General features: G+C 43.7%; 1 protein-coding gene and 2 long non-coding RNA genes across 4 annotated transcripts; 1 reads left to right on the top strand and 2 right to left on the bottom strand.

Moving 5' to 3' along the window:
- Window positions 1-201: 201 nt before the first annotated feature.
- Window positions 202-6,427, bottom strand: LOC147315379 (P2Y purinoceptor 14-like). 2 transcript variants are annotated; one of them, XM_086260372.1, is made up of 4 exons: window positions 6,186-6,427; window positions 1,369-1,628; window positions 1,178-1,223; window positions 202-1,051 (listed from the first exon to the last, which is right to left on the bottom strand). In XM_086260372.1, exons 1-4 carry the CDS (start codon window positions 6,336-6,338, stop codon window positions 581-583), a joined length of 930 nt encoding a protein of 309 aa, XP_086116498.1. In that variant the 5' UTR covers window positions 6,339-6,427; the 3' UTR covers window positions 202-580. The 2 variants fall into 2 exon arrangements, with proteins under 2 accessions (XP_086116498.1, XP_086116497.1); XM_086260371.1 differs by having other exon boundaries at window positions 202-1,223.
- A 17,507-nt stretch (window positions 6,428-23,934) lies between these two features.
- LOC147315378 (uncharacterized) lies at window positions 23,935-26,467 on the top strand. The gene is made up of 3 exons (XR_015124793.1): window positions 23,935-24,013; window positions 25,155-25,249; window positions 25,366-26,467. It is a non-coding gene; the product is annotated as an uncharacterized LOC147315378 (long non-coding RNA).
- LOC147315377 (uncharacterized) lies at window positions 25,661-27,724 on the bottom strand. The gene is made up of 3 exons (XR_015124794.1): window positions 27,478-27,724; window positions 26,726-26,811; window positions 25,661-26,534 (listed from the first exon to the last, which is right to left on the bottom strand). It is a non-coding gene; the product is annotated as an uncharacterized LOC147315377 (long non-coding RNA).
- Between the last annotated feature and the right edge of the window lie 163 nt (window positions 27,725-27,887).

Here is a 27,887-nt window from a genome sequence, read left to right as displayed (position 1 = left end):
CACGAGGGCCTTTAAATGCTTCAAAACTGGAACGAATCCAATCACTCCTCACACACACACACACACACACACACACACACACACACACACACACAGTGGCCACACTTCCACTCTGACCTATTTCCTGTTTGTTCTCACAGTCTCAGCACAGACGTGCCACAACTAAGACAAAAGACGCAGCGCACACAGAGCTGTGTGCAAACAGAGGGTTTAATATGTACAGTGCTGCTGTGTGAACACAAAGTGAACGAAGAAGCAGCAGCTCAGGATTACTGGAGGGAGGATTCGGTCCACACGTGACCTTATGAACTTTAAATGTTTTCTAAAAGCAAAACAAAATGAAATAAAACTATAAACTACCATTTAGAAAACCTGCAGGTATTATATTATAAAAAGCAAAAGCAATAAGGACATAATCTCCTTTCATGTATCCTTTAAAATAAAACATCCTCTTGGTTCTTTTGAAAGTTTGAATCAGTCTTTCAGACACTGGTCGCTGGCACCACGTCGAGTGTTTGAGGTTAAAAACAAAGAGCAAATCTGAGTGTGTTATAACAGGCTGTTTCTTCACAGTTCACTGTTAGGCTCGTTGCTGCTGCTCAGCTGCCTCCTCGCTGCTCTCGCTTTCCTTGTTCATTTGTCGGATGTCAGGCCGTTTCCTTCTGGACAGCGTGCTCCGCCTCACCTGGGCCCGAAAAGCCTTAGAAAGGAAAAAGTAAACGAGCGGATCCAGACAGATGTTGAGAACTGACACTATTGTCGTCGCTTCCTTCAGGTTGTATAGCACCTGCTCCACAGAGCAGTTCCACTGAAAAGTATAGAGGAGCCGAACCAGGTGATACGGGACGAAGCAAACACAGAAGATGCTGACCAGCACTAAAATGTTCCTGCGAGACTTCACTAACTTTCTGGAGCCCGAGGAGGCCAGCTGCCTCTGCTGTGCCTGCAACACCCTGCGGGAGGTGCTGTGGTAGAAGAAGACCAGGGATACGAGGACCAACATAAAGATGATGATTGCACTGACGTGGACTATTGTATCCAGCAGGCTGACCTGGAAATCACAGTGGGTGGAGTTAGAGGTCAGATTCTGGGCGATGACAAAGAGGATGATGTAAACGATCGCAGGGATCAGGAGGAATACCCAGGTGACCCCGGAGATGATGTGGGCGGCTCGTACCGTCTGTAGGACGTGAGTTCCTGAAGGATGAACAATTCTCAGATACCTGAAGATATGCAATAAAGAATTTCAATAAGCGGTCACAGTGATGCTTGTTGTAAGATGCAGAAGACGTGCATTGGTGTTTACGGCCATTAATCTGGTGACAGAACCGCCGAGACCACAGTCTGATGTCACTAAAGGTTTACTACCTGTTGGCAGCGATGTACCCCATGAAGAGGATGCTGGCGTACATGTTGAGGAAGAGTGCAGAAGCCCCGATGCTGCAGTAGAGCACATGGATGGTGACGGACGCGCTGGCGTAGTTGGTGATGCGGATGGGTAGGCTGAGACAGAGCAGGAAGTCAGCGGCCGTCAGGTTCCTCAGGTAGACCGTCAGGCTGCTGGATACCCGACGATGAGCTCGGCAGAAGTAAAACTTCATGGTGAAGCTGTTGAGAAGTAAACCCACCTGAGGAGGAGAGAGACCAGGCTCAGGACGAGAGTTTGGTACCCTTACACCATTCATCCACAGAAAAATGAAGATCTCTGACTGAGTTTGATCTGCTGGTCAACGTGCCATCTCTGACTAGGCCGGAGGACATGAAGCACACTGCCCACTCGTGTGGGACTTGGTTTGTTAACGCCTTTGTTAGCACCCGGCTGGATTACTGTAATGCACTTTATATTGGGGTCAGTGCATTATATATTACTCATCTACAGAGGGAGCAAAATGCAGCAGCTCATCTTTTAACAGGCACTCAAAAGTTTGAGCACATTTCCCCTGTTTTAGCTTCACTTCACTGGCTGCCCATTTCTTTTAGGATTCATTTTAAAATTATTTTATTTACTTTTAAAGCTCTCCGTGGCCTCGCCCCATCGTATCTCTCTGAGCTGCTACAGCCTCATACACCCACCTGCTCTCTCAGGTCAGCTGATCAGTGCTCCTGCATGTACCCAGGACTGGGCGTAAACTTCGTGATCGTGCTTTTGCTGTAGCAGCTCCAAACTGTGGAACCAGCTTCCTTTAGAGATCAGACAGGCCAGTTCTTTACCTGTTTTTAAGTCACTCTTGAAAACCCGCCTCTTTACCCTGACCTTTGACACCACGTGAGATGTTGGTTTTTATTTTTATTTCAGTTGTTTTTAGGTGATTCGATGCTGTTTTATCTTGTTTTTGTTTTAATATAGGGCTGTTTTAATTTTATGTTTTATGTGTTTTATTTATTTATTTTGCTGTTTTCTGTTATTCTATTGTTTTAACTTTAGTCCGAGTGAAAAACAGGTGGAGTGTGCTTTCACCTTGGTGCGGCCTTTAGCCATGTCTGTAGCTGCTGTATCAGACGAGTTTGTGAATAAAATTGTTTACCAGTTATTCCTCACATGCCAGTAAGCAGCTAAGACCAGAACAACGAGCTGACCCCTGTTTGAGGGAAATTATAGCTCAGCTTGAGACTGGGGACACTGGTTTCACCCACCATTAGGAAGATGATATTCACTTGCTAATCAGGTAATTCGGTCATCTTGAGCTATACAATCAAATATTCCGCCGGTCAGTGACCCAGTGTTTTCTGTATTATTATTGTTATTGTTATTCTATGATTCCTTCGTTGTTCTGATTTCCGATTTTGTATTCTAGTTCTGAGGTTTAGTTCTGTGCCCAGTCAGCTTCCTAGAATTCAAAGTGTGTCACAGCTCAGGAAAAAAAAAGCAGCGAAATGAGCGCTGCTTTTCAGTCTGGTTACTACCGTTTATGTCAGAACCGATACCGGTACCCATCCCTAGTGAGGTTATAGTCCGAAAAATACGGCATACGGGTTTTGTAAAGTGATTTGTTTCGGGGCAGGAGGCTGGGAGACTTCGTGGTCTGGGATAGAGCACGCAGTTTCACACACTCTTCATTTTGCACTTTATGGCGCTGTTGTAAATAGTGAAAATACTAGTTGTGCTAGCTGCACGGCGTCAACACATTAAAAAGCTAACCGCTAACACGTTGATGCCGTGCAGCCCCACACACGGGACGATCCATACAGTTATGGCGTTAACGTCATTTTAGTGACAGTAACGCTGACAGCACTAAAATAGTAATCTCCAGATGTTTTCTTTTTGCCGAGCAGCTCCTCTTTGATAGCTGCGTGTCCAGGGTAAACCTCCGCCTGCCCCACTCCTCCTTTACAGGTGAAAATAGAGCAACAGCACCGCTGAGTCTTTGACTTTATTTCTTTTCTGCTGTGTTTTACTTGCATCTATTTGAAAGACTGAGTGTAAACACACAAAAAAAATATTTTATGTGCTGGAATGTGCAGAAAATAGGTTTAAATGTAAAAAAATGTCTTCCAGTCAGTGAATGTTGCAGATAATTAAATGTTTGCTTGATGCATAAAGTTAAAAGATTAAAACTAATAAAACAAGTTTTAAAAAGAGACTTTTCCATTTGATTACATTTTGTATGATGGATTATGCAGAAAAAGTAGAATTGGGCTGAAAGATCTATCGCTTTATGTGAGAGGATTTTTATGAAATCAAGTATAATCAAGTGTGCCTTATAATCGAGTGTTCATATATTTTCACATAACCAAGTTTATTGTTAAAGAGAACATAATGCATTCCTTACTTTAGTGTCTGAGATGTTTGACAAGTATGTATTCTTTAACCCAGTGTGTGTGATGTCAGATAAGTGTGATATACTTCTATGTTTTTATTCTTAGTTTGTGTGCAGAGGTCAGATAAGCTTAGGAAATGTCTGGCCTTTTCCCTTTCGGTTAAAAGAGGAAGTACTATGTAACCCATTTTGCCTTATAAATAAAGCAACCAGCCTGCGCTGAGTGTGTGTGATTTTGCTGAGAGGCACACACCCATGCGCATGTCTTAATACTCTCTGAGTCGGTCTGCAGTGTCTTATTTCTCTTACTTGTGAACAAATGTCTTAACCCCTGACACTTTATCACCTACTCAGGTTGTAAATCGTGTTTTTAAAAAGTAACTAAGTAACTAAGTAATTAATTACTTATGAAAATAAGTAATCAGTAAAGTAACGGGATTACTTTTTGGGGAAGTAATCAGTAATTAGTTACTGATTACTTTTTTCAAGTAACTTGACCAACACTGGTTGTAACACAGATGTGTCTGCACTGTGCCCGCCCATGCTCGCTGCTCCTGCCGCTCCTGAAGTCTTTTGTGTTACACTTGGATCTAAGACTAAGGACTGTGACAGTAACTAACCCTAACCCCTAACCCTATCCTTGAAAGAGTAGTTGTCAAACAGCTAACAGATCATCTGCAGAGGTTTATTTGAAGAGTTTCAGTCAGGTTTCAGAGCTCATCACAGCACAGAAACAGCTTTAGTGAAGGTTACAAATGATCTTCTTATGGCCTCTGACAGTGGACTCATCTCTGTGCTTGTCCTGCTAGACCTCAGTGCAGCGTTCGATACTGTCGACCATAATATCCTATTAGAGCGATTAGAACATGCTGTAGGTATTACAGGTACTGCGCTGCAGTGGTTTGTATCATATCTATCTAATAGACTCCAGTTTGTGCATGTAAATGGAGAGTCCTCTTCACACACTGAGGTTAATTATGGAGTTCCACAGGGTTCAGTGCTAGGACCAATTCTGTTTACATTATACATGCTTCCCTTAGGCAGCATCATTAGAAGACATAGCATACATTTACACTGCTATGCAGATGACACCCAGCTCTATCTGTCCATGAAGCCAGATAACACACACCAATGAGTTAAACTGCAGGAATGTCTTAAAGACATAAAGACCTGGATGGCCGCTAACTTTCTGCTTCTTAATTCAGATCAAACTGAGGTTATTGTACTCGGCCCTGAAAATCTTAGAAATATGGTATCTAACCAGATTCTTACTCTGGATGGCATTACCTTGGCCTCCAGTAACGCTGTGAGGAACCTTGGAGTCATGTTTGACCAGGACATGTCCTTCAACGCACATATTAAACAAATATGTAAGACTGCTTTCTTCCATTTGTGCAACATCTCTAAAGTTAGAAATATCCTGTCTCAGAGTGACGCTGAAAAACTAGTTCATGCATTTATTACTTCCAGGCTGGACGACTGTAATTCATTATTATCAGGAAGTCCTAAAAACTCCCTGAAAAGCCTTCAGCTGATCCAAAATGCTGCAGCAAGAGTCCTGACAGGGACTAGAAAGAGAGAGCAGATTTCTCCTGTTTTGGCTTCCTGTTAAATCCAGAATTCAAAATCCTGCTCCTCACATACAAGGTCTTAAATAATCAGGCCCCATCTTATCTTAATGACCTTGTAGTACCATATCACCCTATTAGAGCGCTCCGCTCTCGCTCTGCAGGCCCACTTGTTGTTCCTAGAGTATTTAAAAGTAGAATGGGAGGCAGAGCCTTCAGTTTTCAGGCCCCTCTTCTGTGGAACCAGCTTCCAGTTTGGATTCAGGAGACAGACACTATCTCTACTTTCAAGATTAGGCTTCAAACTTTCCTTTTTGCTAAAGCATATAGTTAGGGCTGGACCAGGTGACCCTGAATCCTCCCTTAGTTATGCTGCAATAGACGTAGGCTGCCGGGGGATTCCCATGATGCATTGAGTTTTTCCTTTCCAGTCACCTTTCTCACTCACTATGTATTAACAGACCTCTCTGCATTGAATCATATCTGTTATTAACCTCTGTCTCTCTTCCACAGCATGTCTTTATCCTGTCTTCCTTCTCTCACCCCAACCAATCACAGCAGATGGCCCCGCCCCTCCCTGAGCCTGGTTCTGCTGGAGGTTTCTTCCTGTTAAAAGGGAGTTTTTCCTTCCCACTGTCGCCAAAGTGCTTGCTCATAGGGGGTCATATGATTGTTGGGTTTTTCTCTGTATCTATGAAGCGCCTTGAGGCGACTTTTGTTGTGATTTGGCGCTATATAAATAAAATTGAATTGAATTGAATTGACACCTTTTTGCTGAAATTTGAAGAAATTTCTAAAATGTAAATGACCTTAAGTAGTTGTTGAGAGCAATACGCTGATCTGAGTCACTGAAACTCACCAGAAACACCAAACTAAGGATGGGTATGAAGAAGAGATGGGACACGGTGGTGACTGGATTACAGCTTTCTGTCTCATTGGAAAATGAAGAGCTGTTGTTGAATGAGGTCACTCCACTCATCTTTCTCTGGGTTTGGACAGAGATCATCCACATTAATATTCTTTATTATAATTATATAATAATTAAAAAATCATTTTGACAAAGAGGAGAGTGATTACTATTAATATTAGCTGCACATTTAAAGGAGCTGCTGACTTTCAAGTATCGCATTGAAGAAAACGATGTTAAAAGCTTGATCGTTAGCACAGTGCACTGACACCAACCCAGCTGAACAGCTGCCATCTCTATGCTGAACATTCAAATATGGAAAAGCATGTTTTTCTGCAACAAACACACACAGACACACTCACCCTCAACTCTCCTCGATGTCTAACGTGTACCACACTACTTCCTCTCTGCTCTTACACAGAAAGAAGAACTGCTGATAACCACGGATGTGGTTGGCGTGACGATAAAGAGCCGCGTTATTGGTCAGATAAACCACAACACACTCAAAGGACGCTTTAGGCCACGGGCCGAACACGATAAACATTTACTGAACCGACCAAAACTAAACGTTCTTCTAACATCACTATAAATCGAAGCAGTCGGGAGTACGAGTCTGAGAGATTTCAAACGCCGTCTTTTTGTCTGGACTCACGTTCGTCATGCAGCTCTTGGCTCCTCTGCCACAATGAAACTGTCACGGCTGTGGTGACGTCAGCTTCCTCTTCAACCCTCGAGTTTAGCTCCACGTGTAAGACACACAGGTTTCAGTCAGCATGTAATAAACCTGCCGCTGGGTCCGAAAGGCTCTGTTTTCAGAATCAACTTGTCTCGTGGCCATCGCTAACGGCTCGTTCTGACTTGAAATTAAGGTTGAATACATGAATAGAGGCGTCACTAAACTGACGTCATCGACGTGGAAATGATGACGGGTGGCCTGTCGTTTGGTAAGGCAGCTAAGGATCTCAGGGGTCCGGGCCGGATGTGGCCCGCAGGCCTTGAGCTCGACACCTACCTAACAATCTTCTACATTTTCTGCGCCACTAACTGAATGCATGTAAACTGAGCTCATTCATGGGATCTTGCCCGAGGCATGCTGGAGGAGGACCCAGGGATCAAACTACCAACCTTCCCATTAGTAGATGACCTGCTCTGCAGTCACCCCGATGCGCAGTCCTTTTCTTTCCGCTCTTTCCTGTGGGATGTTGTTAATTCTGCTAGTTAAAGTAACTAGTCTGATCCAATAAGACCTCAGCTGCTCACCTGAAACATTAAATGTTTTATTACTTATTTGGCAGCTGCTGCTGAGCTGATTTGGCACTTATGGACACAAACGTCACAGAAAGAGTTGATTAAACATACAGAGAGACGGCGACTAAACAAGGTTTTAGTTTTATTCGTTCCTTCAGTTATTTTGAAACACATCACTTTCAGTTGTCTAAAGGTAACTTTGTCAGGAGCTCGCTCTGAGAAAACCCTGATGAGGATGCGTCACAGTGCTGGAGGTACGGTGGGGCCTCCTGGATTCTGCACACCTGGAAGTAACAAACTCACCTGCTGGCTGTTACCTGAAGCCTTTCAGTCACCGTCTCATCGAGTTTATTGTAAATAAACGTTCTGAACTTTTTCTCCAAGTCTTCATATTGAACTTGATCTGTACCCAGTGTTATGACAGGAGAAATGACTAAACGCGTGTTAGTTTCTCTGATCTTTAAAAACACCTGTTTTTGTTACTGTGGTTATTTTTGTATTAAGGGAAACAAAAAAAGTGTCAAAACCTTTTATGAAGAAACAATAATAATATGAAGACACCTTGAATGTCACAAGAGAGGAAGCCGTGCTCTCTTTTTCTGGCCTTTCTTTTCCTGCCCACAGCTTTAATCAGATTTCTTCTTCTTTTTTATTGCTCGCTGTTCTCATGTGGAAACACTGTAAGAGGAACTAAAGGAGATGAGCTGATGTGCCCCATCTAAGGGTGTGACTTCTGATTCAGACTCCATTTACAGATGTGCATAGGTAACTGGATTTACCGATGTCATGGTTTTTGTGGTTACAGGGTCTATGTTAAGGCTTTGATGTTGTTTTAACCAAATCCAGAGTTGTGTTTTCATTTGTGACTGTCTTTGTCACATTATGATGTATTAAGGTAAAGATCTGAATACAAATCTTAGTTTTTAACCTTTTATATGGTGTCCAAATGTTGCAACATGTAGAGTAAAAGTCAGACACACACAGGTTATGTGTGACAGAGACGGGAAGGCTGATCGACGTCAGTTCAATCACACTATGTCCTCGCTGATCTAAGTGGGGACAGGATTCATCGTTGTAACGGCTAAACGTTGAGATGTGTACTCAAGTTGTAAAATGTGTTGATCGCATTATTATTATTGTTAACTGAGAAGCAGTATTTTAGTTATCACCACTAGGGGGCACAATTTGCCGGGACACAGTGATGTTTCTCTCATGATAAGCTGTGTGGCAGGCAGGCAGGAAAAAGGACCCAAAATGATGACGTCCGAAGCCTCGCTGCCCGGCTGTACCACGTGACTGGTTCATGAACTTTGCCGCGAGATATGACAGCGATATAACCCCTCAGACTTCATTCAAAATGTGGGTGTTTGATGGAGAGTTGTTAGTGAGAGTTTGGAGACAGTTTGGAGGTTTATGAGAGTGAGGAGAGAAAGTCAGGAGAGAATGGAGCCAGCTAAGAAGAGGAGGATGTCCTCCCCTGTGTGGGAACATTTTGATCTTATTCCTCCCAACAAGGTATGTAAATTTCTACAGAAGATGTATTTTCATAATACTGATGGTGCAATACAATTTATGTTGAGCTGTCTTGACTTTTGTACAAGGTGAAGTGTTTGCTATGTGCCAGGGAGCTGGGATATAACAACAACACCTCATCCATGCTTAGGCACTACAGAGCTTTGCATGAGAATAAGAGGAACACCGATTATGGAGCAAGGCCAGGTGAGCCATCAAATGCCATGATAATATAGCATGCTGTAATGTTACTAAATGATATAACAATATTATACAGCTGTAATTGTGGTGTAATCTATATTGGTGAATATCATGCGCCACTAGGCGGCAGTACTTACCCTTCTAGACAGGAAGTGATGCTATGTTTTGATAGGGAGAGTAAGCTGGAAATAAAGATGGTGGTGTTCCACGTTATCGCCTAAACGAGGAGTTTTATTAAAAGAGCCCAACACAACATGGTGTCAGAAGTGCACTCGCTCTAGGCGGTGAACAGAGACAGTGGACAAAATAAACGTCAGCTTGGCGAACGGCTAGCGACGAAAATGACGGAGCAAGCAGCAGCTCTACCGGCGACTCCTGGCCCGGTTACGGCAGCTCCACCAGCGGCTACTTTCACCATCAAGCCACCGGAACCGTTCGACTTCACAAAGCCCCAAGAATGGGAGAAGTGGATCAGACGTTTCGAGCGTTTCAGAATGGCAAGTAATCTGAATGGTTCAACTGATGCTAACCAAGTGAACACATTAGTATACTGCATGGGAGACGAGGCTGACGACGTGCTAAGGGGACTCGACCTAACAGACGGGCAGCGCCAGCAGTACGATGCGGTCAGAAACGCATTTGACAGACATTTTGTCCCCAGAAAGAATGTGATTTATGAAAGAGCAAAGTTTAATAAGCGAGTACAACAGCCAGCGGAAACAGTTGACTCCTTCATAACAGCTCTATATGCTCTCGCTGAAAACTGTGAATATGGTGAACTCCACGATGAACTTTTGAGGGATAGGCTCGTTGTGGGTCTTAAAGATTCATCACTGTCGGAGAGAATGCAGCTCAACAAAGATTTGACGCTAACCAAAGCTATCACAATGGCGAGACAATCTGAGGAAATAAAAAGACAGCAAACTGACCTCAGAGGCGAAAGCAGCACAGGCAAAACAGCCATGGATGCCGTGCATGTCAGAAAGTCACAGCCAAATAAATTCAGAAGCAGAGAGCAAAAGCAGTTCAAGCCACGAAAACCACAAATAACAAAACAAGAGAATAAAACGTGTTTTAAATGTGGAAAAACACAGATGCACCCAGCAGCACAGTGCCCAGCTAAAAATGCAGAATGCCACAACTGCGGGAAACGTGGACACTACGGGAGAGTTTGTAGGTCTACAGCTGTGCATGAGGTGGCAGACTGTGCAGATGGACTCTTCCTGGGTGAACTGGATTCAGGAGAAGACCCGTGGCTTGCTAACATCTGCGTGAGAGGCAAAAGCATGACCTTCAAATTAGACTCGGGGGCAGATGTCACAGCTATCTCAGAAGAGACATTCAAAGACATTAAGCAGCCAAATGAGCACCTGCAAAAAGCTGAAAAGCCACTGTATGGACCAGGAGGTGCAGCACTGACCGTGCTTGGGTCCACAAAGGAGGACATTTCCTACAGTGACAGGAGCACTGCAGAGACTATCTACGTAGTCAGAAACCTGCGTGTAGCTCTCTTAAGCAGGACAGCTTCTGTGAGACTGAAATTAATTGCCCAAATGGACAATATTGACCTTGAGACGGTGAGGAAAGTGTACCCGAAGCTATGGGATGGGCTCGGGCTTGTTCAAAAACCGTACACGATTAAGCTGAAGCCCGACGCTAAACCTTATTCACTGAAAGTGCCCAGGCGTGTTCCGCTCCCACTACTGGGCAAAGTCAAAGCAGAGCTACAGAGGATGGAACAGTTGGGGGTGATCAGTCGTGTGGAGGAGCCCACAGACTGGTGTTGCGGCATGGTCGTAGCCCCTAAAAAGGACAAAGAGACAGTCCGCATCTGCGTGGACATGACACCTTTAAATGGGTCGGTGTGCCGCGAAAGATATATTCTTCCCTCTGTCGACCAAACACTAGGCATGCTCACAGGGGCGCAGTATTTCTCCAAGCTCGATGCTAACATGGGCTTTTGGCAAATACCGCTGTCCAAAGAATCTGCTCTCCTCACCACGTTTATTACGCCATTTGGGAGGTACCATTTCAACCGTTTGCCATTTGGTATTTCCAGTGCACCAGAGCATTTCCAAAACATGATGGTGACAGAAGTGACAGCCGGCCTCGCGGGAGTCGTATGCCACATGGACGACATCCTGGTCTGGGGATCTACGAGAGAGGAGCACGACATGAGACTCCACGCTGTCCTCGACCGTGCAGAGAAGGCAGGCGTCACCCTGAACATGTCAAAATGTGAGTTTGGCAGAAGAGCAGTGAAATTCTTAGGATTAATTGTGTCATCTGAAGGCATGAGCCCTGACCCTGACAAAACTAGCGCGGTGCAGAAGATGAAAGAGCCAAGCACTGTGAGTGAGCTTAGGAGCTTCTTAGGAATGGTGAACCAGCTGGGGAAATTCATCCCAAACCTTTCTGAGAAAGACAAACCACTGAGAGACTTGCTTTCAACCAAAAACATGTGGTACTGGGGGCATGAGCAACAAAACGCCTTTAACAGTTTAAAACAAGAACTGTCATCTGCACCAGTGCTACAGCTCTACAACCCAAACAAACCCCAGAAGATCTCAGCAGATGCCTCTTCATACGGGTTGGGGGCAGTCTTACTACAGAAAGACAATGACGTGTGGTCACCTGTCGCGTATGCCTCGCGATCATTGACAGCCACAGAGCAGCGCTACGCTCAGCTGGAAAAAGAAGCGCTGGCGCTCACCTGGGCCTGTGAAAGATTCAGTGACTTTATTCTAGGGCTACACTTTGAGCTTGAGACCGACCATAAGCCACTAGTGAGCCTACTCGGAGGACAAGCCCTGGATTTGCTTCCACCGCGGATACAGAGATTCCGCATGCGCCTGATGAGGTATTCTTACACTATAATGCACATTCCAGGCAAAAGCCTCACCACAGCTGACACGCTGTCACGGTTGCCATTGGCAGGCAACGTGATTCCCAGAGACAATGACCTTATGGAGGACACTGATATCTACGTTGACACAGTGCTGGAGGGCCTTCCTACTAGCAGCAAATACCTTTCAGATCTCCGTGAGCAGCTGCAGTCTGACAGCGTCTGTTCGCAAGTCATGAAGTACTGTGCAGAGGGCTGGCCGGACAGGAACCAGCTGCAGGGAGTGGTAAAGCACTACTGGTCGGAAAGAGCAGTTTTGAGTGTACACAATGGACTACTACTGAGAGGTACAAGGTTGGTCATACCTGCAAACATGCGAAACGCAGTTCTGGACAAAATACACGAGGGACACCAAGGAGTAGTCAAGTGTAGAGAACGTGCGCGACAAGCAGTGTGGTGGCCAGGCCTGAGTAACCAGATCGGTGAACTTGTCCTTAAGTGCAGGCTGTGCATTCAGGAGAGAGTTAATGTGAGGGAACCTCTTATGCCCACACGTTTACCTGAGAGGCCATGGCAGAACTTAGGAGCTGATCTGTTCACACTAAAAGACAAAAACTATCTGTTAGTAGTGGATTACTTCTCGAGATATGTCGAGATTGCTCAACTCAGTCCAACTCGTTCAGCCAATGTGATTGTGCATTTAAAGTCAATATTTGCACGCCATGGCATACCGGAAGTATTGATCACTGATAATGGGCCACAATTTGCATGTCAAGAAATGAGAGACTTTGCAAAGGACTACTGCTTTGAGCATGTTACCAGTAGTCCCAGGTACCCGCAGAGCAACGGCGAAGCGGAGAGAGGCGTCCAGACCGTCAAGAATCTCCTCAAAAAAGCTAGCGATCCATACAAGGCGTTGCTGGCATACAGAACAACAGCACTGGCAAATGGCTACAGCCCGGCTCAACTTCTCATGGGGCGCAGGCTTCGTACTACCTTGCCAATGCTTCCTGAAACCTTACAGCCCTGTCTGCCTGATTTTCAGCAGGTTAGTTGTTCGGAGAGAGAGAAACGGCTGAGACAAACCGAAAGTTTTAACAAGAGACATAGAACAAGAGAACTGGATAAACTGTTGCCAGGACAACCAGTCTGGATCACGGATGCAAGAGCACAGGGCACAGTGACAGCAGTCCACCCGACTCCACGATCGTACGTCATCAGTGGGCCCCAAGGGACAATTAGAAGGAACCGCAGTCATCTTGTGCCGATCCCACAAACAGAGGCTCAAACCGAAGCCACACAGATTCAAGCTACTCCTACCGAGACAGTTTCTGAGCCAAGCGCACCCCATACACCAGGTGTGATTAGAACCCGGTCGGGTAGGGAGGTGATTAAACCGAAAAGACTTGATCTGTGAAGCTGATTGTTTGAAAACAGAAAAGTGTGTTTCAAATGCTGAGTTGTGGTTTTGAGGGTAGCATGTTGAAGGGAAAAAATGTTTATTCTGTTACAGGTTGAAAAGAAAAAGTGTTTATGACAATACTGACTTTATGTTTCCTGAAATGTTGGGGTATGCCTGTATTGAAAAAACTATATGCAGTTATGTTTTGTTTGAAGAACAAAAGAATGTACCAGTCTAACTTCAGTAAGGGGGATGTGGTGTAATCTATATTGGTGAATATCATGCGCCACTAGGCGGCAGTACTTACCCTTCTAGACAGGAAGTGATGCTATGTTTTGATAGGGAGAGTAAGCTGGAAATAAAGATGGTGGTGTTCCACGTTATCGCCTAAACGAGGAGTTTTATTAAAAGAGCCCAACACAACAGTAATAAGTTACGTGTGTGATATTTATATTTGTGCTTTGTCTTTATTGTCTTTCCTCAGGAGAACAATCTCCAATAGATGAAGACCTGGTTACCATGGTGATTGAGGACTCCCAGCCATTTAGCATTGTGGAGGACAAAGGATTCAAAAGATTTGTTAAATCATTAAATCCTAGCTATGTTCTCCCCACTAAAGGTTATAAAAGCAGTGAAAATTTAGTTTTTACAGAATAAAATGTGAACAGGCAGGACTGAGGCTCAAAGCCTCAGTGTGTAGCTGTCCATACCTCAACGTTACAAAAGCACAACTACTGTCCACACCCCAACCACACCTCACCTCACAGTAAATGATCATTTCCATTTCAAGCATTTCCAAATAATCATTTCCCATACTGCCACTATAAATATACACAGTATACTGCATCACTACAATATACATGTTTTACACACTCCTTTTGTTGTTGACATTTACAGGCTGTGTGCAAAAGGCCACACTCTTCAAATTCATGCCAGCTATTATTTTTACGTCCAGTAGGTGTCCTGCTAGAGCAAATGAAGCTTCAAGAAGCTTTGCGCTGGGATGAACCAACTGGAAGAAAAGCTTCAGTGCTTCATGGCGCTTCATCTGCCCATCACTACTGCTGTGTTGGTTCAAGGATCCATTTAAAACCGGCAGGACACCAACCCTGCAGGTCTGGAGTTGCCCACCCCTGGCTTAAATACACAGAGACCTAATCAGCGAATGGGAAACAGGAGGGAGGCACAGCTGGGAGAAATTAGGGCTAACGAGACAGGGGGAAGTAAAACTGAAAACAGTGACATAGGACTGGGACTATCAAAATAAAACAGGAGACAAATCACAAAGATGCAAACTTGACACTGAGAGACAGATTGAAAGAATATAACACATGGAAGATGGCGACTTAACCCTCATAATGTCCTCCTGATTTCCACACAGCTGTGGTCCTCAGGGGTCAAAGATGTCCCCATCTGGTTTGATTGATACTTAATTAATATTACTTTTAATTAAAACTTAATTCGAACATTTTGGCACTATTTCTTTATTCCGTTTCAAATGTAAGTCTGATGAAACCTCATTTAAATGCAATGTTTCTTTGTTTTTGGGTAAAAAATAAATTAAATGATCAGTTATTGTGATTCTCGTTTCACAACCAGAGTCGGCTGCTTTAACAGATGATCACAGACGGGTTTATGTCAAAGTTAATGTAGGAAGCTGCTTTTAAGCAGTCAGACTGGAATGATTCAGTAGTTTTCTTACCTAAATTAAAATACCTGAATCATAAATATATCAATACATCTCTCAGGATTTTCTGAGCTCCATGCCCAATAAATTCAATTTGATTGAATTTCAGATGCTTTTACTGGATCCACTCTCCCAGTTATAATCGAGAGGTGACGGGGTTTTCTCCAACGCTGCTCTGAGACCAGTCTTCCCTCTTTTAAAAATTCTTCCTCTTTGGAAATTTGAAGATCAACTGTCGTGTTCAAATTTTTACAGGAAAAATATCTGTTGTTTAAAAAGATTAAATCATGTTCGTATTATCCTACTACTGATTCAAACATCTACTTCAGGACATTTTGTTCAGACTCCCTTTGACCCAGAGATTTTACCATTATAACCATTATAAAGTGTGAGTCTGCGCTACTTGTATTTACAGTTTTTGCCCGTTGCTTGAACACATTTTGCAAAACTTCGCTCATTGTGCCAAAACTCTAAACACAAGTAAACATGACACAACACTGGGAAATATACCGTTCACATCTGTGCCAAACTGAAACTCTGCTGTCAAAACCTAAATGCAGGGAAGGAGCAGTACCTGCTAGATGAGAGCTTAACAAGCAGTTTCACTCCGTAGCAGGAAGAGGAGAGCTGGACACTCTTCTCTTCGCTCCCTACCAGGAAGAGGGGCCGCGTCCTTCAGAATCACACACACAGATACACCTGCATACGCACTAACATTCCTCCGTCTATGAACAGACGTATTCACTGCTGTATTATTTTTGTATATAAAGACTAGTGCAAGAACAGAGCGCTGATCACAGGGCCCCCACTCTCGTGTGAGCGCTCTGTGACTGCCCTTGCATGTAAAACCTGCAGCGTGTGTGTGTGTCTTCACTCTTAGACTCTCAGCTGAACAGTGTCATTTAGAATAAATCTCTTGACAATACTGTAAACACAAAAAATCATGACAATTGTGCATACGTGGGCTCATGGATCCCACCGTCTGTTGGGGTCTGGCCACAGGACCTCATCGACATCGCAAGCAGTGTCTTCTCCCGCTGGGCACCGGGGAAAATATCCTCTTGCATGTCGAAACCATCCATGGATTGCTGTCACCTGACTGTCGCCGCAGGCCTGTTCCATTGCCTGCAGAAGAGGCATGCGGGCATGTGGTCATATACACGCCGTCTCCAAGCCGAACAAATTCCTCTATAGGGTTTACAGTTTCTTCTGATTGCTTAAGCACATTTTTTGTAACTATTGGCTAATTTTGCAAAACTCTTCACACAAATAAGAAAACCTGTCACCCAATCATCAAAACATTGTAGTTCTCTTGCAAAAGCAAACACAGCTAGATTAACTCTCCACACCTTCGTAAAAATGGTGTTTCCGTATCAAACAGTACACACAAGCCATCATCTACTAAGCACACAATGCGCCAACTGCACACTGATGGTATGAATACAAAACACATCTGGCTTTTGCTTTCTCTGTGCACAAGGTAGGCTATGTCAGTTTGAGCTCATACTTCTGTCATAGATCCATAAGCATGGAGGGATCCAAACTTCAAGTACTGGTGTACTTGAAACACATCAAAACAAACACAAGTGTTTATTTCCAAGTATAGGATTATTTGCAATCGCCATAATGACTATATGGGTTACTTGGTCTGCAGTGAACATGCTTCCTCTGCCCCAGCATCTGGTCATCTAGCAATTCTGTAAAGTAACAATTTCAGTATTTCTACATCAATGGTATTGGTGTGTTTCTCATTGGCATATGGCAGTGCTACAGATCTTTGTGCGAAGTGACTGTACTCACCGATTCTCATTTCAAGATGTCCTTATGGTGCTTGCTACAGTGTAGCGGCTCGAGTTAGGCTGGACCCGTTGGCCAGCTACCCTCAGGGTCATTCCACGGTTGATTACATGGTCCACTATTGTAGCTCTGATGTCATCAGCAATTCTATTTCTTACTCTTCCTACCCTTCCTCTCCCCCCTCCTCGTCTTCCTCTTGCTCCTCCTTGTCCTTGTCGTCCTCTTCATCCTACTTCTTCACCTCCACGTCCTCTTCCTCGGCCTCCTCTACTTCTCACTCTTTCTGCTCCCTCCATTGTACTCCGCACACACAGCTTACCTGTATTATAGTGCTTAGGCTGATTGCAAAGTGAACTAATTATCTAAAAAAGCTTTCACATGTGAAAGTGTGCCAGACAGTTGGCAAATTAGTGTTAATGATAGCCATACATGTGTATACTTTTGCTAGGAGTGTGTTGGAAATTTGGTAATTGAGTGTTGTGCAGTGAATTGTGCCTACAGTTTTGCAAAGTGTGTGTTACAAACTTGCAAACTGAGTGCAAAGCAGTTTTTGTGCTTTTAGTTTTGCAAACTCAGTGAGTGGTTTTGCTATAAGTCTGAATAGTTTTAGAGATTGTGCTACAGGAATCACAGTTAGGGTTTAAGCATTCAGAAAAAAACTGTAAAAATGGTGAGTAAGGGGGCAAGTATACCACTTCAAGTTGGCTGTGGTTGGAGAACCAGGCCTGGACCAGAGCAGCCCGATGGAAACTGACATGATCCCATATCACCACAAACCTGGGCTGATCTGGTCTGTTCTGTACAACTATATCATGGAGAGCATCTAGAAATGTGAGTATATGTTGGCTATTGTATGGACCTAGTTTTGCATGATGCTGCAGAAACAATGTGATATTTCCCCCGCGCTGCCCTGGGACGTGCACAATTGCCCTTTGGCCAGTTACATTACGACCCCGTCATCTTGTTTTGCTCAGGTCGAATCCAGCTTCATCAATGAAAATGAATTCATGAGGCTGTGCAGCTCCATCCATGGCCGAGATTCTCTGTAAAACAAAGAGAACATATTACTGCACTACAGCGCTACACATACAGAACCCTCACCCATCACACAGGTACCTGTGTAGCTCTCAGGATGGATCCATGTAGTACTGAGTTTTCCCAAGATGCGTCTGATGGTGGTGATGCTCACATGGTTTATGTTGCTGAACACTCGCCTGTCTGCAAGTATTTGCTTTCGTAGCTGGTGGAGACGGATGGCATTGTCTGCCCTCACTAGGTCCACAACGGCAAGTTCCTGCTGTTGTGTGAACAGGCGTTGGCGTCCTGCCCCAGAAGGTCTTCGAGTCATTCTAGAGAAATACAACCACATACTGTCATGGCTTTGCTTACTTTACTGTATATACTGTATCATCCACTGTACAACACTGTACTTCAAAATAAGTAATCATGCTATGTTTCACAGAAACTACCACTTTGGCTGCAAAAGCAGCATTAGCACCCTGCAGTACCCTGCACACTTGATATGGTGATATACTGTAGAACAGTACTATGAAAACCATCTGAGTAGAGCAGAAGGCAGAGAGGTGAAGACAGACCTGCTTTCTAGTCTGAATGTTCTTATTACAGATGCCACTGTGAAGCAGCTTAGATGTGGGTGGACTCTCTGCCCAGCTTCCCTCATAGTCAGGCCGTGGTTGATGACATGGTCCACCAAAGTTGCTCTTATATCATCAGAAATATGGGTCTGTGCATGGCCTCTTCGACGACCTCCTCCTCCTCCTCTCCCTCCATCCATGCTTGCAAAGTTCTTCAATTGACTAAACTGAGGGCTTTTTGTAGTTGGCTAATTGGTGTTCAGTTTTGCAAGTAAGTGCCTTCAGGTGTGTATTGAGTGGTTGCAATTACCTGATGTGTTTTGTATTTTGGATACATGTGTTTTCCAAATGGCACTCATTTTGTGAACGAAAATTCATTTTGTGAACGAAGTGGAGCGCTTTTGTTTAAGGTAGGGGTACATGTGTTTGAGGGATGGTAACAAAAGCTTCAAGTTGTGTTACTTTAGTCTAAGCATGGCTTTATAGTGTTCAAGCAACGGGCAACAACTGTAAGGGGCTGTTTGTCTCTGTGTATATATATATATGCACGTTTTGTAATAGTTTTTTTTTTTTTTACCTCATTTATTTTACTTCTTTCTTTTGCTGACACTTGATGTCTTTTAAGTTTGCGATATAAATAAAGCTGACTTAACTTGATTGTATTCATTTATCGCCAAATAACAGCATCCATCACCAGGTACTTTATATTGTAAGGAAGAGACCAAACAACCCCAACAATCATATGACCGCCTATGAGCAGCACTTTGGCGACAGTGGGAAGGAAAAACTCCCTTTTAACAGGAAAAAACCTCCGGCAGAACCAGGCTCAGGGAGGGGCGGGGCCATCTGCTGTGATTGGTTGAGGTGAGAGAAGGAAGACAGGATAAAGACATGCTGTGGAAGAGAGACAGAGGTTAATAACAGGTATGATTCAATGCAGAGAGGTCTGTTAACACCCAGTTCCACGTTTTCTCTGGTTCCCTCCCCAATCAGACCAGGAGTGACATGTTGAGCCGCACGTTCTCCTTGAATTGCTGGCTGTCTGAGTGGTGTCCAAAAAAACCCATTGACATGTGAGGAAGAGCTTTTTGTGCAGTTAACATAATGATAGGCAGCAGCTGTAACTCAGTGTGTGTTTTCACGTACAGCAGAAACGATGAGAGGAAGCTGCCGGCATGAATCTGATAAGACCCGCTCGGTCCATCCTGTTCGTCATGGAAACACAACCACACATCTCTCACCTCTAACGCGCAGCTGTTTTATATCAGATCAAAGTTTGCCGCTTCATTTTCCAGAAATGCAAACATCAAGAACACAAAGTCCCAACTTCAACTTTAATGGAGAAAAACGTTTTATAAAGTGAAGAATAAAGCCTCGACCCTCTGAACCTGCAGGATGCAGGTTATACCTCACTGACAGACGCCCACATCTGCTGCACATCTGGTAATGACATGTAGCAAAGACCATGAAGCTGAGCACCAGGGTGCCGTGTGATAAACATGCATGAAAGTCTGCGCCAGTGTCCAAAGCCCCCACGGAGAGCCAGTCAGCACGTCCCAGTCCCACAGACATAGTAAGGGCACCCAGAGAGAAGGGCCCGGCACACCGCAGAAGCCAAGGCACAACGAACCAACCCGAATCCCAAGCAGGGCACTGACCAACACAACCCAGATGCCACAGGTGACCCCAAAGGTGCAAGATAACCAGCCTCAACTAGTCTCTCACTTTCAGACCCCCACCAATCCCGAAAGCAAGAGGCAACCACCCCAAGCCCTGTCTGAGAAACTAACACGAATTAACAAGAGGAAAACATTCAAGATGACTGTGAATCTTCTCTGCAGTGGACGTCCCAGCAAATTTACCCCAGGATCAGGTGACCAGTGCTCAGAGATGAGGGCACCATCAAAGCCTCTGCAGGCTTCAGTGTCCACGCTTAAAACAGGCTGGATGAATATGGAATAAAACCGCTGTTGACACAGTTTCTCTGGGTGTCCGTGGCACTTCAACAGAGCTGGATTTTCACTCAGGCTAACAGATGATGAGTCCCTCAGATGTTCGTATTTGACACCGAGGCAGAAATAACCGAGCTTACAGATAGAAATATAGTTTTTAAACTGAAAGATGGTTCTCTGCGTAACCAAAACTGCCAAATAGAGTGTGGGGTCTTACAGAGACGCTGCTGACTCTGAGACCGTCCGACTGTGAACAAAGCAAAACACAAAGCGCTTCAAGTTTTTACTTGCAAGGGGAGCCCGGACAGGGTCTTCGATTCGTAAGCTCTGATCTCAGCCAACTCTGTACTCAAGCCTCCCCTCACAGCAGTTACACATACATCTCATTAGTCATATGACAGTTCATGCACTCACATGTAAGTGTGTGTGTACGTGTGCGTGTGTGTGTGTGTGTGCATGTGTGTGACATTTCCTGCTACACCATACATGGCGCAACCTTTCAACCAACCAGGTGTAAAAACAAAGGTTTTCGTGCTAAATCTAAAAGCCAAACGCTTGCAATGGAAAACGACTAAAAGCTGAAAACAAATCTGCTCATCTTGGCCTCCCTGCACAATGACAACCATATTAATCCACAATTGTCTAACATAGAGAGAGAGGAGTGAAGCTCCCCCTCTTCCTGTTGCAGATATACGGCGAGCACGGCACATGTGACGATCAGATCAAAGACACGTTGGCCTGGACATGGATCACCTGTTGCTGCTGCTGCTGCTGTGGAGCTCAGGTAGGACTCGGCTTTAACAACACGAGATGCAGTAAATATTTAGATTTACTGATTAAAGCTTCCTCTTTAATGCTTTGAGAAAAATGTGAATGCATATGTTAACGTCCAGGTTTAGAGGTAGTTGTTATCCTGAGCTATTCTGGACAACCCACATAAAGAAGATGCACAGTGCTGCGTGGGTTCCCTCCCTTCCTCCCACAGTCCACAGACATGCAGTTAGTGGGGTTAGGTTAATGGGTGATTCTAAATTGCCCATCGGTGTGAATGTGAGTGCGAACAGTTGTCTGTCTCTCTGTGTTAGCCCTGCGCCAGGCTGGTGACCTGTCCAGGATGTACCCCGCCTCTTGCCCTATGGTAGCTGCGATAGGCTCCACCCCCGCATTGACCCTGAACTGGATAAATGACAGAGTATGGATGGATGGAAGATGTTCAGTTAAATCTGTTAAAAGATGGGCTGTGAGCTTTATTTAGAGCGTAAATGAAAATCACATCGAAGGAAAGAAAAAGAGAAAACGCCCAAGTTTAAAACAGTCAACACATCATCAACTTTTAATTTCTTCAAGCTCGAAACCACACAGTAGTTTGAAATCCTGCACACACTCTGACAGGATACTCCCACTCAAATAAAAGACCAGTGTTTACGTCACTGAACTCAAGTCTCTCCAGTCTACGTGCTGCCTCACTATTCAACAAAAACACGAAGTGAAAACACAAATGCTAAGATGAACGGAGCGGACACAGAAAAGATTCAAGTTTATTTATACAGCTCTAAATCACAACAACAGTCGCCTCAAGGCGCTTCATATTGTAAGGTCAACCCTACAATAACACACACAGAGAAACCCAGCAATCACATCACCCCCTATGAGCAGCACTTTGGCAACAGTGGGAAGGAAAAACTCCCTTTTAACAGGAAGAAACCTCCGGCAGAACCAGGCTCAGGGAGGGGCGGGGCCATCTGCTGCGACCGGTTGGGGTGAGAGAAGGAAGACAGGATAAAGACATGCTGTGGAAGAGAGACAGAGGTTAATAACAGATATGATTCAGTGCAGAGAGCGTAACAACCCTTTTGGGTTATAGCACCACTAGGGGGGGTTGCCCTACTATTGTAGTAGTTGTTGGAGTCTCCTAGTGGGTGTGGTGTTGTTAGCGGCAGCCATTCCATGCTGCTCATGTTCCAGTCTCCGAGGAAACACCTTACTGTTGTAACGGCCTGGCGCCGAACCCCGCACATGTATGTACGGACAGAGTAGAGCCGTGGAGATCTGGCTTGTATGGTCTTATGTTGCTGATAATGAATAAAGGTCTGTTGTTCGATTTAACCGACTGGCTTCGGGTTATTCAGCTAACCCCCACACCACACGCTTGCTGGACCTGCTAGTCGCTCCTTCCTCGCCAGACTGCTGTTACAAGAGGTCTGTTAACACATAGTGAGTGAGAAAGGTGACTGGAAAGGAAAAACTCAATGCATCATGGGAATCCCCAGCAGCTTACACCTATTGCAGCATAACTAAGGGAGGATTCAGGGTTACCTGGTCCAGCCCTAACTATATGCTTTAGCAAAAAGGAAAGTTTGAAGCCTAATCTTGAAAGTAGAGATAGTGTCTGTCTCCTGAATCCAAACTGGAAGCTGGTTCCACAGAAGAGGGGCCTGAAAACTGAAGGCTCTGCCTCCCATTCTACTTTTAAATACTCTAGGAACAACAAGTAGGCCTGCAGAGCGAGAGCGAAGTGCTCTAATAGGGTGATATGGTACTACAAGGTCATTGAGATCAGATGGGGCCTGATTATTTAAGTATGTGAGGAGCACCAAACTAAATGTAAGAAAAAACTGGAGGTGTGAGAACGTCTCATGACACTTCCTTTCTGTGCTGTGGGCATGTTTACCTTGTGTGGTTAGCTTGTGCATCACTGCCAAAGATGTGTTTCTGTGAGTGAGAATGTGCCGGAGGTTTCAGCGAGAGCTGCAGACTGTGTCTACATCACGCTCTCGTTGATTACGTGAGATGATTTATGAGTCCTTTTTTGTCTAACGGTTAAAATTTTATTTGTGAAGAAGTTTCCACATTTTTCTTATATAGTTCATAGACATGGGTGGCTGGAATGTATAACAAGTATAATAAAAACATAACTTTAAAGGCACAGCATTTGTTAGACCCTCCCTCCCCTTGCATAGAAGCTGGATCCTTCTCCCTGGCAGCTACTCGGTGCTTGCTCGGATGTTTAGGGGGTTTTCGCTGTAAAAAGAAGTTTTCTTCCCACGCAGGGAACAGCGGACGCTAATGTTTGTGTCACTTTTACAGGGTCAAACTCAAAGTAATGTGAGTACTTCCAAGCTTTAAACGCTGCACAGCCGTACTCTTATGGAATCAGAACGATGCCACCTTGAAACGAAACCGAAAAATGGATTGAAACCGAAAAAAAATATTGTAACTGAAATAAATGTACTGAAAAATCTTGTATTGAAACCGAAAAAAAAATTGATAGTGAAAAACAATTAATTGAAACTAATTTTTTTGTTTTCGCTTACAATTTTTTTTTTTCGGTTTCAATCCATTTTTCAGTTTCACTCTGCTGGCACTGTTTTGGCGTCCGGGGCGCGCTGGGGGGGGGGGGGGGGGGGGGGGGGGCGGGGTTTCCGGCCCGCATGTATTTCCATATATGATAGAGGCCATCAGTGCTGACCAAGCTGCCATCTTTCTCTCTTCCCGTCTTTCAATGGCTGCTTCAATTTCAGCTTGAACCTCCAAACCGCAAGTAAGTAATCATTTTTTGTCATCTTTTCTTGCTGTCCCACTGGGCTGGACATTAGTTTAGTTTTTTTAGCTACATCTGGTGAAGTTGTGGTAAAATGCTGGTATTAGCCTATTCGTCGTAGCAAGCTAGCCTGAAGCTAATATTTGCTAAATTTAGGGACACCCGTGTCTCTTCAGGAGTTGGAGGCCAGTGTTCTAGGAGCGGATCTCAACAGGCAGTGTTGGGCAGTAACATAATACATGCACCGGCGTTACGTATTTAAAATACAAAATATGAGTAAATGTATCCGTTACAGTTACTGTTCAATAGGTGATATTGAGAATACAGTTTGTTGAAATAAATGGATTACATGGCGGTGTTTACCTGTTTCATATGTTAGGCTATGGTCTCTCTATTTTTTGGTAATTCCACGCCGGTGGAAACCCAAACAAAACACACAATAAGAGCCTCTAAAAATTATTATACAAAAATTATTTAATATGAAGGTAATAGCAGAGTGTTACAGGCATCGCCCTAAACAATGTAGCCTCATGGGCAGTGTAGTCCGTGCTGCAGGGAGAATGGACTGCCATACCCGTTATGTGTCTGTGAGCGAGGAGGGAGAGAAAGGAGCAGAAACGGGAGCTGGAAGCATGTAAATATAATAATAACCACTAAAGCCAAAAAGAGAGCCTGACGAGCCCAGCTGTAAGTAAGCTGTTAAGACTCGACTGTACACCGTGTTCGTGTTTTCCTCCGAAACAATAAGCAGCCTTTCAACGCCTCTCTCTGTCTCTCGCTAGCAAACTTAACCCAGACAACAAAGTAAAGCTAGTTTTCAGCTATGAGCCCGACACGAACCGGACGTATTAGTCAGAGGTCCCTTTACTACGGCTCGGAGCCGCTGACCTGTTTTATATACGCGCTGAATAGTTTTCTACACGAGATCGCTGCAGCCTTACCCAATGTCCACCTACTGTTACTCATTTATATTAAGATTTTAACATCTAGTTGGTGTTGGTGTGGAGAGTAGCCTTCAGTAATAGTAATAAATCACACAGCAATAGTGCATTCATGTAGTTGTAAAGTATTCAGAATACATTACTTCTATAATCTTTGGTGGAATACATTTTAAAATTAACCTTCCCAACACTGTCAACAGGTTAGCACCTCATACCACAGTGCAGCAAAGCAGTCTCATGAGCGCTGGGAAGGACGAGCCCAGAGCCCAAAACAGACAGTGCAGGAGATGACAAGGTTAGTAATTGTATGGTGAAAATTATACTTTATCTTGATTGGCAAAAGAAAAGTAAATACAAAATCTGCTTCTCACATATAGGTCATTTCCAAAACTTCAATTTCTTTCATTACAGCTGTCCTGTGCCAGAAGTTCTGTTGACCCACAGTGAGAGGCATCATTTCAGAAACACCAGGAAGACTGAAACTCGTCGCCAGGATCAAGCAGGGCTCGTGATCTTCACCAGCAGCTCCCTCACAAGAAGGATAAACCCAGCATTTCATGAACACTGATGGAGACCTTTGTTTTGTGTAATGTTAGAAGTACTCAGATAATCCTCAGAGGGTCTGGACTTTTACATAATAGAATAGAATTCAACTTTGTTGTCATTGCACAGGTACAGGGCAACGAAATGCAGTTTACATCCATCCAGAAGTGCTTTAGCCATGATATAGATATATTACAATATATATTAGCAATAGTATAGATATGTAAGTATATTACAGAAATGGGTCTATTATGGTATGTTATAATGTACACGGTATGAAGTATGTTGTGAATATTCTATAACTATAAGTATGTACAGGCTGTAGTGAGTACAAGCTATGTACAGGATATAAATATGAGAAACTACAGAATCTGAGATATAGTTATACAGAAATGTGAACTATGCAAATTATAAACAGTTGTAGTATTAAAAATCATCATATGTACAGAATGATTATTTACACAGAACTATACAGTAGTGCAGGTAAGTAATAGCTATAAGCTATAGTAATAGCTTTAAGTCCTGTAGAAAGTTAAATATATGTTGTGCTCTCTGGTTACTCTGGTATGAATGACTCTGAATTACTTTATGATAAATAACACTATTGTCAAAAACAGTGAAAGAATTCCAGATCACAAGTTTTTAGTTCAAATACAAGTAACAACCTTTGACTTTAATCAGGTTTTATTTAATTGTGTCAGAGAAAACATCATGTGCTCTTCATGTAGCTGAGTACATTCAGTGTTTAAAACAGAAGTTGTGCAGGTCTGAGATCAGCAGTTTTCTGAAACACCAAACTGAGGTCCTGTTAATGCTGATGTATAGTGACACAGTTACAGGGGTGATTAATCCTTTTGACTTTTTGTCTTTAAATTTATCAATAAAACAGCTGCAGCTTTCACTGACAGCACATGTGGTACTTTAACCTTTGTACTGTTTTCTTCAGTTAATTTTGGAGTTACTACAAAGATTGAAGATATAGGATGATCTGTGTGCTGTCACTGGGTGGTGCTGAGGTCTGAATTTGAGGACGGCTCCTGTAATCACAAACAGAATCATCACAAACTGAAATATAAAGTTTATCTCAAATCTGAAATACAGCTGATCCTTCTCCGTCCTCACACACTCGGGATCTGAAGTTGTTCAGTCCTACAGTTCTGCCGACAGCTGTTTATTTTTTTATTTGTTTTAAAGGCTTTACTAACACATTTTCTAATATCATGTTTACCTTTGAGTTGTTGATGCTTTATAAATGGACATCTGCAAAGAGATGATGGAGCAGGTTTCAGTCGAGGTTCAGTCTGCTGCTGCATCCTGGTCACAACATACAGAGGTGTTATCAGCTCAGTATTGAACAAGAAATATTAACGTTTCAAATTATTTGTCCTAAAGATGCAAGCTGTACAGAGTACTGCACATGTGACTTTGTGAACATAACTCATTAAAAATAATTTGGACAGTTTAACCTGAATATTTGTAACAAACAGTAAAAAAAACAAACAAAAAATAATCAGGGGAAAAATGTAACATTTTAAGTTAAGCTGACAAGCGGAAGTAGTTGGTTTCAGTACATAAGTATCGGGCTTTGCTATTTAATCCGTAGCTATTGACCAATGAGGGGAATTTAAAAGTTGGCTTTAATGTCCTTCCACATGTGGAAAGCGACAGAAAACATGCTGCTGTTTGCACATATTTAATAATCAGCTCTGCACAGGAGCAGAAGCAGAGTCCAGCCCGTTGCTCTTACAGTATAATACTCATAATAAAAGTACAGTAACCGTGGTTAGTCACTGAGCAGCCCGGTGCGTTTCTCTTGATTTCTTTAGTCAGGGTAAATTCATTCACCTGCACGGGGTAGCTAAACGAACTTTACAAAACATGTTTCCCCGACAGCCGAGTGCTCATTTTAGCTAGCTAGGTCCTTAGGTAGCTAGCTAAGGACCTAAATTACGGATTAGCTTACAAACACATTTAACTTACCAAAAATAATGCGGTGGGGCCTCAGGTCCTCCTGTCCGGTAGTCCAATTTACTGAAGAACACCTCAGGCTGTCACTTTGAAATAGTCGGTAATGTAAACGCTGGACCTCTCGGCATCTGCCATTCCCGAACAGACACGTGCGAGTTTGTCCGTGACCGCAGCCGCGTCGTCAGTGTTTTCTCCAGTCATTGGTCAGCATTATAATATATGCAAATACATGCGGGTCGGAATCCCCGCCCCCCAGCGCGCCCCCGTACGCCAAAACAGTGCCAGCAGAGTGAAACCGAAAAGTGGATTGAAACCGAAAACAAAAAAAAATTGTAAGCGAAAACAAAAAAATTACAGTTTCAATTAATTGTTTTTCACTATCAATTTTTTTTTCGGTTTCAATACAAGATTTTTCAGTACAT

Source organism: Aulonocara sp. 'chitande type north' Nkhata Bay, linkage group LG14, assembly GCF_057382095.1.
Source record: "Aulonocara sp. 'chitande type north' Nkhata Bay isolate Kocher_YH1m ecotype deep benthic linkage group LG14, A_spYH_male_GT1.1, whole genome shotgun sequence".
Classification (NCBI taxonomy): domain Eukaryota; kingdom Metazoa; phylum Chordata; class Actinopteri; order Cichliformes; family Cichlidae; genus Aulonocara; species Aulonocara sp. 'chitande type north' Nkhata Bay.
The sequence above is the reverse complement of the archived record's forward strand: the minus strand, read 5'-3'. Positions and strand labels throughout refer to the sequence as shown.